The sequence below is a fragment of the Poecilia latipinna genome, unplaced genomic scaffold (genome assembly GCF_001443285.1).
Source record: "Poecilia latipinna isolate Pla-1442-1.1 unplaced genomic scaffold, P_latipinna-1.0 Scaffold3483, whole genome shotgun sequence".
Lineage (NCBI taxonomy): Eukaryota > Metazoa > Chordata > Actinopteri > Cyprinodontiformes > Poeciliidae > Poecilia > Poecilia latipinna.
Window position 1 is genome coordinate 1 of NW_015116099.1, and position 14,361 is coordinate 14,361.

At 39.9% G+C, this 14,361-nt stretch overlaps 1 protein-coding gene across 1 annotated transcript; it reads left to right on the top strand.

The window, feature by feature from the left end:
- The first annotated feature begins 264 nt into the window (after positions 1 to 264).
- On the top strand, positions 265 to 7,714 carry pmp22b (peripheral myelin protein 22b). The gene is made up of 4 exons (XM_015023996.1): positions 265 to 501; positions 1,240 to 1,327; positions 4,452 to 4,592; positions 5,769 to 7,714. Exons 1-4 carry the CDS (start codon positions 424 to 426, stop codon positions 5,927 to 5,929), a joined length of 468 nt encoding a protein of 155 aa, XP_014879482.1. The 5' UTR covers positions 265 to 423; the 3' UTR covers positions 5,930 to 7,714.
- The last annotated feature ends 6,647 nt before the right edge of the window (positions 7,715 to 14,361 follow it).

Sequence of the window (14,361 nt, forward strand, 5' to 3'; positions counted from 1 at the left end):
ATTGTAATTCTACCTTCTTCTTAGATTGACACTCGTTAACAGAAATACTCCAATTTTGATCCATGGAATCATTACGCTCTTTTGGAAGGAAAAGAAAGTACTGTAGTAAAAATGACGAGTCGCTTTTAGATTTATTCTATTTAAAGCATAAATGTAATTGTTGAGAACAGCTTTAACTGTAATAATATTAAAATGTTTTTAAATAGCTAAAGGTGAGATGTAAGTGGAACTAGTGTGTCCACCTTGGCGCAGTGATTAAATTTCTGTTGAAATTTAAGCAAAAGGAAGGATGCAACCTTAAAGTCTCTCCCTATGCTGAAACACACACCCATATACTTAGACTCAAACGTCTCCAAACACACAGCCTCACCATCTTGAGAGATCTGAATGCTTTGCTCTTTTATCTTCAGATAATCTGACAAGATGCTGATCCTTCTGCTCGGAATCATCTTCCTGCACATTTCTGCTCTTGTTCTCCTGTTTGTGTCAACAACTGTCAGTGTGAGTAAAACTTGTATTGTTCAGTCTTTTAAGACACCTTTGTGAATTTGCTGAAGAAATACATTAACACACTGTTAGTAGAATAATTGAACCTCACGACTGAGATGGGTTTTTTTCTGATTTATTTCCGCATGATACTCGAAAACAAAACTCAAATTAAAATATGCAATATAATCTATATGATAATCTATAGTGCTAACTAAATGGGTACAAAATGTTGTTGGTATAAGATGGAAGAAAGAAAAGACGAAACTGGGAAGTCATGGGCGCTGAAATATTGGTGAGCAGGTGATTTGACCCACACAGTTTATATATTTATGTTTTTTTTTTTTCTTGTTTTACTTTTTTGGCTACAGGAAAATTCTGCCATTTGCCAAACTGTACACCCATTTATACATAGAAACACACCATTTCATACCCGTTTTTAATGTTTCAAGAGGCAAATATTTTCCTAAATTATGATGATAGTCATAAAAATGTATAATCTAATTCTGGTACTTCTTGAAGGTGATATGACCAGCACCCGATAATGTTTGGTCCTCTGTAACGTGCCACATTTGAATGCCCGTCGCCTATATGAAGCTTTAATCATCCAACCATCTTAGCTGTTGGTTTTCGTAAAACCACATAAGATAATCAGTGGCCACCGTTTTGGTTATCCTTTTTTCAAAAGTCTGTGGCGACACTCTTGATAGTTGCAGGTATTGAAACATAACCAATCATTGTATTTGGCTACAGGTGTGGACAACAGGGCCAATGGGAACCTCAGACCTTTGGCTAAACTGTTCTACGGACAGTATAGTCTGCGACGGAGCATCAACTGGAGGTCAGACATCTGCATATTTTTCCAGCTTTTGCCGCTAAGATTCTGTTCCTGTAAGTTTTGATTGTCTAGCTCTGTCGTAAAGTAAAAAATAAATAAATAAAATTCTACTTCACTAAATATGTGGGTGTGTCACAACGCCTCGGGGACTCTGGTGCCATCTAGGGCAGAGAATGTGGCAGTGCCTTTTGGAGATTGGCTCCCACCGTATAAATAGTCATAGTGTGATGTCCATAATAAGATCTAATGTTGGAGGGTAGTGACAAGCGTGCAGGGAGCCGTGAATGACCTGGGTGGGGCTGCAGAGAGTATCCAAAGTTGTCCATGTCTGTGTGCTTGAGTTTGTGTGTGCAGGACCACAGGAGATAGCATGTTGATTGGGGGGGGCGGCGACGGGGTTGCCTAGTGTCAGATTAGTGTGCCCAGTGTTGGTTTGCAGGGATCATATGGGCAATTTGAAACAGCAGCTGCAGTGTGGAGATATTTATGCACAGAGATTCTAGCTGGGGATTAAGGATAAATAGATTCTTTAAAATATGATGTCATAAGATAACTGTTGCCACCACAAAGTTAGCAAAGTTACTGTAAGTTTTGCCCACGGTGTTGCAGCTGCAGTCCACTGATGTCATCCGTCTAGAATGAACCCTCTCGGCCAGCTTGTGTGTTTTGTCAGCCGAGCAGCGCCTGGGTGCTTTGCCTTGTAGTTCCATGGCGCACAGTGTTTGTTTGACTTGCTTTTATTGGTGCAGTGACGCAGAGTGTTTATTCAGGAAGGAGTGAGTGTGTGCTGTTCCCGGGTTTGCTTTGCAGTGAGCTCGGCGGAGATGGGAGATAGGCCTTCTGAAGCTCTGCTGAGCCATCAGATCCAATCAGACATTAATCGTAATCACGGTGGCCAACTTCGCGTTTTCGGCGGGGTTTCCTCAAACTTTGGCGTTCCTTCCTGTTGTTGCCATGGTTACAAACGTGTCGGCATGGCATGAGGGTGTGATGCATGCAGCTATCACATGCTTAGGGTGAGTTGCACATCTGCATAGCCAGAAAAAATTACTTCATACAGTTCACATGATCTAAAATTAGCTGTTGAGAAAGGACCTCCAGTGCCCTCTGAACACAAACAGTGAGCAAGAGCGAAAAATACCTTCCTGTTTAGAACACAGTGAGATTTGGCACAACGATCCTTGCTTTTCTGTGAACTCTAAGTTTTGCCTCTCGCCAGGAAATGGCCGATGTCACCGTTTCCTACCAGGAAAGGAAACATAAGGAAGGCAAAGATGTGTGTTTATCAGAAGCGGCGCTTTATTATTGTTTGCGGCGTTATCACAAAATCAGACATCACATCTGAAAACGGGACGATTACGGTGAAATCCAGTCGGTGCTGTGGTGTCGGAGATTTACAGGGTTTCAGCTCTCACAGAGCTCCAGATGTTAAAACCACAGATTGTTCCAGGAATTACATTTCACTTCCCATCCTACTTGCTCTTGATGAGCAGCAATGTATTATGCATCATGTGCTTTTCCATTGTTGTAAGTGCTCCTCCATTAAAAACAACATCTTTGGACCACCTGGATATTTTAAACAAACAATTTGAGCACTTATGAAAACAATTTTTATTTGAAATTCTGGAGCAAGATTTGACTTTAAGACTTTGTGACATAGGGCATGGGCTGGTACGAGATGTTCACAGTATGACCTTGAGATTTAAGGAAGTATACTTAACATGATCCAAGTCTTACATTTAAACTGAAAAGCAACAATTATTCCTACTGCTACAAAAATAAATGTAGCGTATTGATCAGTACAGCTATAATAGTGTTAACTATACCTTATATTTATTGCTGTTATGATTTTAATACATACAATAACACCCAGTAATTTTAGTACCTTTTTTCCCAAGTAAGAATATCTGGTTTTCATTGTTAGTTTGGATTTAAATTTTACTCATATATTTCATAAAAGAGAAAAATGTGCTGCATTTTCTTTGAGTTTTCAATCCATCAAGAAATTAATAAACTATCTCCAATTAACCATCAGATCCTGTCGCTAATATTTTATATAGTTTTTTTATTAAGCTAAAGGTTTCAAATACATGATATTTAGTTAAATATGTAGACAAAAAGAAGGTTGTTTTCTTTTTGGGCATTTAAAACAGTGGTCACATACGTCATTCCTCGAGGGCCCTTAGTCCTGCAACTTTTGGATGCGTCCCTTGTCGCTTGAATTAAATGGCTAATCTGCCTCACTAGCATGAAGTCAAGCTTTACAGAGTTCTGCTAGTGGTCAAATATTGGAGCCAGATGTGTCGAAGAGAGACATCTAAAAGCTGCAGGACCCTGGTTCTTGAGGAATAGAGTTTGTAACTACTGATTTCAAGAATAAGTTAAAAATCAGATTTTTCAGTATTTGACCTGCCAATCATCAATCAGAGCCAATCAAGGGGAAAATTGGTCCAATCTCTCGCTGATGAAAATCGAATTTACCCTTACACCTTCTCTGACATTTGATTCAAAGAACTGTAGATGCCATTATGGAAACTATTAGTGCTTTTGAAAGCGTCATTTTTGAAAACACTAAACACCTGGACCTAATGACAACACAGGAACAAGCAGTAAAGGAAGAAATGAGCATCTGGGGATCTGCATAGGCAGAAATACAGACTGGATTCCTGGAAGGCTGGCACAGGCAATAGAAACAAGCAGATAATTTAAATCTAAATGCTAAGGTAGATGGTACAAAAACAGCAGATGCTGTGTTCATCATCAACGCAGGAGTCTAATGGGTTAATGGCCTCTTGCAGTGGAGGGCCTATCAGTAAAGATTGATCTGCTAGATTGAGTTTAAGGGCCTCCTGTGAGGGGTGCAGAGAGCTTTTAGAAACAGGATACCTGAGCTTCATTGTGCTGGATCCATTACAACATTCCCCGAAGTAAACATGACAAGGGCTTGGTGATTATGATCTGTTTTTAAAGATGCTTCAGCTGAGCTGAGACAAGGCCAGTCAAAGCACCTATTGATGCTTGTTTCCTGTTCTCATACTTTCCTCCGGCTCATTTTTGTACATGTTATGCTCTGGCCAGTGAATGCTATGATGTGTTGTTGAGTGAACTCTTCTTTTCTCTCCTGTAGTGTGGATTCAGGTGGTCCAAGCTCTCATGATCCTCTCCATCATCTTCAGCTTCCTCTCTCTGTTACTCTTCTTCTGCCAGCTCTTCACTTTGCCGAAGGGCGGACGATTTATCCCCACTGGAATCTTCCAGATCCTGGCTAGTAAGTTTGGATCTATGTAATCCTTTAAAAAAAAAAAAAATCCCTTCATAACAACACTAACGTCGGTACTCTGGATGAAAAAAACTATGAAAATAGTTTATATTACGGAAAGATCATTAAACATGCAATAAGAGCTACAATACAATGATTTAATCTGATGCATATTAATGTGTTAAAATGATGCTTATGTTTAGCGCATCACCGACTGTGAAAATGATATTCAGAACTTTATTTGTAAACAAACATGAAAACAATTTGTCACTTACGTTCCCCTTCAAAATTACGTATTCCTTTGTGTGGGTCCGTTTCAACAACATGTAAAATAAATGTACGTTTATGGTTGTAAGGTCACAAAATGTCGAAAAGATTAGGGATATTTATCTATTTTGCAATCCACTCTTAATGTTGGGGGTCCTATAGTGGGGGAAAAAAAAGAGCATAAGTTTTATTATAGTCAAGAAAATGCAATATTTCACTTCTTTGATACAAATGGAAAACATAGCAGCACTTCAGTAGAAAGTGCATGACTATAAAAAAAAATCCACCTACAGACGCAGAGAGAGAGAGAGAAAGAGAGAGAGAGACAGAGAGAGAATACTCCGTTTATCATAATCTATTTTCAGAGAATCAAATTAAGACCCTGAGCCAGTTTCTAATGGTTTTCATGCACCACTTGTCTTTTGTACTCCATGCCCTTTGGACAAAGCAGCTCCCACCACCACTTTGTTGTGTTGTCTCTTGGCAGCTCTGTTTGCAAAATGCCAGTTTCCCCCCACCCCCTTTTATAACATACCAGTACAGAGCTAGGCAACCAGGTGCCCAACTCAACCAAGCAAGAATGAGACAGGGGAAAAAAGCCAACGGGGTGAGTCAAAATGTCAGGGAGGTCCGTCAGTGTGGAGGTCTGACAAACAGATCATCCCATGTCTGACAAGGGGTAGTGGGCGGAAAGCGGGGGAAGGCTGGCAAAGGCCAGATGGGGCTTCAGAAGGCATGAGTGACTGTGATGTAATATGGAGGGTTGACCGATCCGCCTCTGCAGCCAGGCAGGCAGGGATCCGCTTTGGACAGAAGACACAGAGCACAACAGTGCAGGGAAACATGATCCGATAACTGAAGGCGCGCTCACAGGCGGCGGCGTTATTCCCCTGCTCCTTCTCATCCCTCTTTCTGCAGGTTTGTTTGTGATGAGCGGAGCCATCATCTATACGCTCATGAGTCCTGACTGGGTCAATGTTGGGAACTCGTTTGGGTATGCCTACATCCTGGCGTGGGTGGCCTTCCCTCTGGCGCTCATCAGCGGACTCATCTATGCCGTCTTGAGGAAGCGAGAATGAAGTGCCGCCTCATTCCAGTGTTCCCAGTAACCTTTGAAGTTCCCTTCTGAATATTAAGTTGTGAAGCCAATATCAAGGAAGTAACACCAAAGGCAAAAAAAACAAAACAAAAAAAAAACGACTCAAAACACCAATAGTGTCTGTTGAAATGATGTATATAGTATCTATGGTTTAAAACCTATTTATAACACTTTTTACATATATGTACATAGTCTTTGTGTTGCTCTGTGGACATTATGAGCTTTGTTTTAGCTGAAAAAGTGCCTCTGTCTTTATTTATAAGTATGATGTTATAATAAGATGTTTTATTTTGTCTTTTCAAGCCATTTTTGGGTAACTGGCAAAGATTTAAGTAAGTTAGAAAAAAAAAAGGATTTTGCAGCATATTAACTAAAAAAAATGGTTAGAAATATGAGCAAGCCAACTTTAAATGTAGTCCCAAAATTTAGCTTAGCTGTTTAATTTAGATTAACTTAGTTTCTTTTTTCCTTCTTTCACATTTTTAAAATTTCTTATTTTAAACCAAAAATATGGTGCTATGTGTTTATCATTCCTATTACTTATAGCAATTAGATAAAATTGTTATTTTGTTTGGAATCAGTGTGAAATGATTCTAGGCGGAAGGAGACAGAGGAACACTTTGCAGTGTTGGGATGTCTTTTTGTGGTGTCCTTTTTTTCTTCATCAGCTACTGTAAAGGGTAAATAATTGAGATTGAGGTGGTCCACTAATAAAGGCAAAAGTAATTTGGAATGTCAGTATTACTCTTGCAAACCTGCACACAGAGAATCGACTGTATTTTAATTTTTATTTGCTTTAATTTGGATGTTTTTGACAACCTATGTTGAGGTTTTGAAGAAGCCAAAAGGCCTCGAAAGTTAGGTCTTTTATAGAAAAATAACACTTTATGGCCTAGGGAAATAATATATCCAAACTTAATATGCTACAAGCAGATGCCATAAACAAAAAAACGACAAGGGGTTAGAGCAACTTAAGACGTATTATCCCTGTAAGTGAAGAAATGACAGAGAGAGCTACAGTGATGAAACAACTGTTAGTTTGACATACTTGAAAGATTGTACTGCTGCGGTTTCTTTGATCTCTACTGTATAACACTGTTTATATGTTGTGCATAACAGCTCCCTTGGACACTGTAGCTTAAAACGCGCACTGAATAAAGCGACATTATCTAGTACTGTGTATTCCACTGTTTGAAGGGACAAGACTTCCAGCATGTAAAGCCATGTCTCACTTGTAGAGACTCTCTGTGGACGCCAGAAAGCTGATAGTAAGTGCATGTTTATATGCTTTAATCAACAGCAGAATTGAAAACATGTAAAACTCCTGCGTACATTCTGGCCAAGTTCAGCTTGCAGTACATTTGTGTGTCCTTATGCTTGTGGCTAGCAAATACTGAACGTGACCGGTGTCACCCACGCTGGGGCCAAGGCACAGCAAAATGCCAGTTACTCAGAACATGCAGCTCATGTTTCACTGTGGATGTTTCTTGTGACATAAGATACCAGAGGACTTTAACCGCCACAAGACGGTACGAGTCCTTCACTTCTCTTAGGTTAGGGTCAAGCATCTACTTCGGAGCGCTTCATGCCGTTCGACTGTGGCAACGGGTTCAGTTAGAAGAGAGTACCTCTGATGAAAACTGCCCTCATAATCACTGTAAAGCCAAAGCCTTTAGTTGTCTATGCTATGTTTACATGCAAACTTAAAGATGCTTCTCAAGCTACTACAATTTTAATCATTAAAGAATGTTTATTAAAACCTAAACTGTGGTGGTGTTGTTTTTTTGGTCTCCTTCACTGGCATCATATACATATACTGGTGCATCTCAGAAAGTCAAAATAAGTTTATTAAAAATTGAAGAACTAATCTAATTTCAAAGTGACACTTGTAGATTCACAACACACAGTGTCAACATCACAACATCAAGTATTAATTTCTGTTATTTTGATGATTATGGCTTACATCTACTGAAAATGTGTCACAAGGAGGGAAAGCCCCAAAGGACTATTGCTAAAGAAGCTGGCTGAAGTTCAATGTGGTATCCAAGCATATTAATAAAATGTTTAGTAGGAAAAGCGCGGTAAAAATGTTCATAAGAAACAGACAAAATATCCAAAATAAACTCACGAGCCACAACACACAGGGGTATTCAGAACATTCAGGACTGTTACATATTTGTCTGAAACTACTTCTCAACCAGAGAAAAGTCTTACTTTGGCTAATGAGAAAACAAACTAGTCTGTTGCTATGTGATACAAAGTCCTCTTTTTAAATGAAAGTAAACTTTGCATTTCATTTAGAGTTCAAGGAGGAGTGGAGAACTACAAAGTCCATGTTGCGTGAGGTTCAGTGGGAAGTTCTCACAGTTGGTCACGATTTGGGGATTGGTCTACTGTGTTTTATCAAGGTCAGAATCAGCACAACTGTCTACCAGGAAATTTCAGAGTACTTCATCCTACCCTGTGCTGGCAAGCTTTAGACAGCCGCCAAAGGCAAAAGTAATGTACCTGCTTTTAGTGCAATGTATCAACGGGTTTGACTGACGTCCTGACAAACCCCACACTGGATCTGTGCCACGTTGTAAAGATAAAGATGAGGGACATCAGACTGAACAATGCAGATAAGGTGAAGGCTGCTATTAAATCAGTGTGAATTTCAACTTCTGAAGTTGAAGTTTCACTTTGTGAATTTTATTTAATACAGTTTTTCCTAAACAAACCCTATCATAAACTGTTGTGCACAGCAGACATTAATTTACACGTCATAGTTACTCATCAGCTCAGAGCTGCTTTTCCTATACTGAGATCATAATACATGTCCGCAACTGTAGCAATAAAACAATAACTCTTAGAAAGAGGAATGTTACCCATAGTTAGTCATCAGCTCAGAGCTGCTTTTCCTATACTGGGATCATAATACATGTCCGCAACTGTAGCAATAAAAACAATAACTCTCAGAAAGAGGATTGCAAGACCAAGGTCTCAGCCTCCCACGACGCCATGCTCTGAATTCCTGAGGGAAATAAGTACATTGCTTTTTGCTCTGTGGCTCCACAGGCATAAAGTCTGAGAAGGTCAGCGTCGAGAAAATAGTTTTATTTATTACAACGTATAATTTGGTAACAGTTAGTTGATTCCTCAAAACTAGAATGTCCCTTTGTGGTGTTCCATTTACAGTAGAATGTCACCATCTAGTGGCTGCTTTGGGCAACAACACCAAACTTTATAAACGACCCCCTTTTTCAACAAATGCTGCCACTGTGTGGCAAAACATCGTCACTGCTTGAGAAGTGAGCGGAAACACTTATCTCTCTTGGGTGTGTGGAATTATATTTTTCTTAGTCAAGTCTGTTAAACCTCATTAACTCTGTATATGATCGTTAAATCCTTGTTGGTGTGCGACTCTCAGCCATTAGCATGCACACATGCAACATAGATGGACAATTTCTCTCACTCGTCTGCCTGCATTAGTCAGTCTAATGAAGGATCCTCCTCCAGACCCATTACATAGGCTTTTGTGGCACAACGCCCCATTAGTGGCAAAAGCTGAAGATAAATTAGTGTCCTGATTTTGAGAAATTGTTAAAAGATGCAGACAAAGTAGCATAAGCGCAGTGCGTCACAAATAAATCTTAATAAAAAAAAAATAAATAAATAAATAAAAATTGATGATGGAGAGCGCTCTTAATCTGTTAGGAACAGAGGTTTATCAAAAGTCCCTCTTATTTACGAGCAGTGACTCATACCAGACCCGAGGTCTGCTGGTAATGAAGAATATGTTAGAATATATGGTTTGTAAAAACCTATATATTATTATGCAATTTCCATCAAAGATGCTGCATCACACAAGTTCCCGTGAGAAGATAAATTCCTAATTCTTATTCTGAAGACATTTGCCCCTGTTTTACGGTATAATTTCCAAAAAAACACAAACAAAAAAGTAATAGAAAATTAAAGCAAATAATGTTCTAGATTAGGGCATTATTATAATTGCAGAGTCATCAAACCCTGTCGTTTGAATTCATTGGTTGAGTGTATTTTGGAGTCGTCTGTCGCAGCTCAAGTTTTGGAACTCCTAAAACGCTTTTCCAATGTGGACACAAGGCAAAAATGGTTAAGAATTTGCCCGTTGCTCCTGTTGTCAAGTCTTTAATCTATTGTTTTCACACAAGCACTTTCCTAACACCCTCCACACATTGAGTAAATAATCAGATACATTTTCACTTTTTGAACTGCATTTCAAAAAGTTAGAAAACAGAAGAGCAATTAACAGTGGGATGGAAAAAGAACTGAAAATCAGGCCACATGGACACATTTTTAGTTTTTAATTTTGTTACAGCAATAACAAAACAGTTCAAAATTTTTTGAGGACAATCACTCCTTGATCAATGTTTAAAAGCCCAGGAAGCCTGGTGCATTCTGCGCGTCTGGGGGTTTTCACATGTCATTGTTTCTTCTTCACAGGGTCAATATCAAGCGTTTGAAATAATCACTTTTCCTATTTTTCTCCAAATTCTCCCCGCCTGGTCCTGTCACACCCAATGTCACTATGACATCCTGCCTTCACACCTCAACCCCCTCTCCAGGTTTTCCACTTGGAGTCGACTGGGAGATAATATTTTCTAATTTCTCAAACACAATGGAGGGGATGCAAACAGAAGGCCCACCTTAATCTATCACGGCTTCTTCAAGGGTGCCGGGGTGCACTGTGACAGGCACGAAATCGCAGGGCCGGTTGGGAGGAGGACAACAGACGCAATTAAGGCTCATGAAATGCAAATGTCAGGGGTTCGGGTCGGGGAGGAGGGCCTGGCTCGCTGAGCTCTGCTGCCATCTGCTTGCCATCACCACCAATGGAAGAACCCCAGGCCCCGGGTAATTTGTAGCTTCAATAATTTCAGCCTCAGACAGAGAGGAAAGGAGGATAGGAAGCCGCGATGGCTACACAGACATGCAGCTGCTCAACACAAGGTTCAGATTAGCCGGTCTGCTCTCACAGAAGTACGTCCACCTCTATTCCAGGGCAAACATAAACACACTCGCAAGGTTGCATGCAAGCCGGAGTATACATGCGTCCCATGTGCAAACGCAGTCCCTCTCTCTCACCTCCATCTTTACTCCATCAAAGTCGAGCCCGATCCAAGATGCATCTTCAGCCGAGTGGGACAAGAAGTCCCTGAGGATGTCTGAACAATATTTGGGAACATGATCTCCAGCCGCCAGGGGCCCCAGGATAACCTCAAAAACAGACTTGGGCCCTCGCTCTCCCCCTTGAGCGTTGTTTGAAGGGGTCAAAGTGGACGTAGTGTGTTCTTTTTCCTCTTTCCTCAATGGCCCAGCCAGCCATTTGTCACGCGGAAACGGACGGCCATAACTGAGCCGACGGACCTCACGCTTTCTAAAACTCGCCACATCAACTCCTTCGCTGGGTCAGCGCCGAGTCGAGGTCGTCCCCACACAGCTGACCCCTGAACCCGCAGGTGTCCATCATGCTCCGGATGCAAAGCAAAGATTGGCAGCCGATGGAGTCGGGAGACTAAATCAAATGCAGCCTCTGCCATAAATCAACTTCACTTACGCTGACTTGCACTGACGCCGAGGGCCTAATCATTTCATCGACAATAAAAAGCATGAAGAGAAAGAGTCTAAGGACTCGATCAGATAGAAAGGAGCTCTGAGGTGGACTTGGAGCAAAGTATGTTCAGAAGCCAACTATAATTTCAGTGAGAGCACCTTCAGCAGCTGAAATATATTCCAAACCATCTGTCTACCAGAAGGCCCAACCTGCAGGCTCCTGAAGCTGAAGTGAGGCTAGAAATGCTCACCGACAACTTTGGATCAGTGTGATTTATTTTAGAGACGTCTGATTTTAAAGTTAAAACGCATTAGACAGCAGAGAATGTGCTGCACTGATGTGTGTTGTAACTTAAGTCATGAAGCCACATGATGGCATATGCTGCACAAAAATAGGCAAAAGATTGAGCATAGACCGTAGCTTTAAATCTTAAAAAATGACAATACTCTAAGTTTAGAACTCGACTGTATCTTGCTTGCAATTCAAGTAAATGTTAGCAAAATGGCTAGCCGATTTAGACAGGAATATATTTAGAATGTTTCAGGTGCTGCAAAAGCGTTAGCTTTTCCAAATTGGTCTTATTTCGATTTACATATACAAATTTTAACATATTTTACTTCGATTTTACATGACAAACTGGAGAAAAATTGAGTAATACTTTGTAGGACCAATTTACAATGGATATCCTTCAGGGGTTTGTCTATCAAATGGTTGCAATTGCCTACAGACTGACAATTGCAACCATTGTTTACAAAGAAACTCAAGTTTAGTCATGATATATTCAAGGCTTAGCATTATAGTAATTCCACCCTCTTATAGAGTTCTCCTCAACTTTCTCCCAGGCCCGTCTGCTGTGTTTGTTTGTCTTGATGCTTTTCGGTTGTTAATGTCACCACCAAACCTCTCCAGCCTTCACAGAAGAGTCAGATTTAAAATGAGCTACGAGTCAAAGCTTTCAGACTTTCATTTGCAAAATAAAAGCCATGAGTCCCTCTGCTTCCATTTCGCAAGTGTGCGCTACCTTTTGGTTCCACTGAGACAAAGTGAAAATAAAAAAAATCAAGGTGTATAAATACAACCCCAAGAAACCCCAAATTAGTGGGAACAGGGCTGTATTTTAAGTCTGCAGACGGAGGAGCAAAAATGGCCTCCGAGACATCCAGTTAAGCTTTGGCTGCTCAGATGGACGACAGTAAAATCTTCTTTAATGGCGTCAGTGAAGCCTTATAAACTCCCAAAGTAATAGCAGGGGGTCATATTTACTTTAGAGTTATTCGTCATTGTTGGACAGCAGTTTACGCGCCCGTCATTAAGTCCTGGTTTTGCAGACACTTTACATTTATCCATGCACGGCCATAAACCGTAAATCTGGAGAATGAAAACGTTAAGATACCAACAATGTTAGGCAACCTGAGAAACACAACACAGTGTGCTGAGCAGCCATTGTACAATGGACCTGTTAGAATTTTAATATTTTACATTTGTACATTTGTAACATTTAGTGTGAGGAGCAGGAAAAATGAATATATTACACAACCAACAAATAGCAAAATTTTCCGCAAGAAGAAAAAAATAAATACTTAGGAAGTGTAGAATATTATGTTGCCTGGTTAATGTAGTATGGTGTAGTAGTATATTTTAATTTAAATACATGGTCTTTCATGTCTTCTTAAGTGTTTGTTACTAATCTGCATAACGTTCAAAACTTAATTAGGATAATGAACAACAATTTAATTCCACTTAACTCTGATGATCACACCAATAAACCAAAAACAGGCTCTCCAAAATTGCCATGAGATTTATTGCCAAGAAGCATTGTTACAACAACAATAAGTTCGCAATGTTGATGTCAGACAATGTGAAATTTAGTTGCTTTCTTGAAACAAGATTTTTTTTTGTTTGTTTTATCGGGAATTTGGCTACATTAGTATATATAAACTTACAGGTCAGTAAAGAAGTTAACAAAGGGGAATGATGTCCCAGGGAGTGAATTGGTAATGCTACCCGATTATGCCGTTAATATGCTCAGTGAATCCCATTAAAAAGGAATTCTACAAAATGATCAGCATGTTTGGTGCCACTAATGAGCTCTGTTGTCGTCTGGACACTGTGACAAAACTGTGTCAGCAGCTCAGACAAAACACGTCCTCGGATTCTTGGAGGACATCCCCAGATGATTATCGCAATGATTTATTTACACTTCATCCTGAAAGCCACAGAGAAACGACTCCTAATTGTGACATTGCATTCCGTTTGAATAATTTAACCGATCTAAAATGGGTCTGAGTGGTGAGAAAGAAATCCTTTCTGTTTATAGATAAAGAAGAGATTCCAACTAACGTCTATTGGAGCTGCAATTAGTGAACTTAATTAGACAGCTTCTTTTGGAGGCCTACGACGTCCTGAAACAAACCTTTATGTAAATGAAATGGAGACAGGGTGATTACTGGAACAAAGATGGATTCCGTAATCTTCTCTCAGTAGAGTGTCTGCCATGGTCCATCAGGAGATAGCAGGCGTGGGCTGATAGCAAAGAGACTTTAAAGCTGTAAGTGCTCATGTAACTGGGAAGCTGTGGAATCCCAGGACAAAAGGAGGGAGGCTGAAGGGAGATAAAGCAGATAAGACAGAGAGTGCCACAGCCATTTGCATGCAAAGAAGCTGCGCAATTAGAACATATAAGTGCATATGTGCAGAACACCCAAATAACACACCGATAAATAAGAAATTCAATCCAATAAGTTTTTTTTTTTTTTTTTTTTTTTTTTTAAGGAAAAAAATTAAGAAAAAAAAAAATATATCATTAACCCGGGTAGAATTTGAATTTTCTTTTTTTC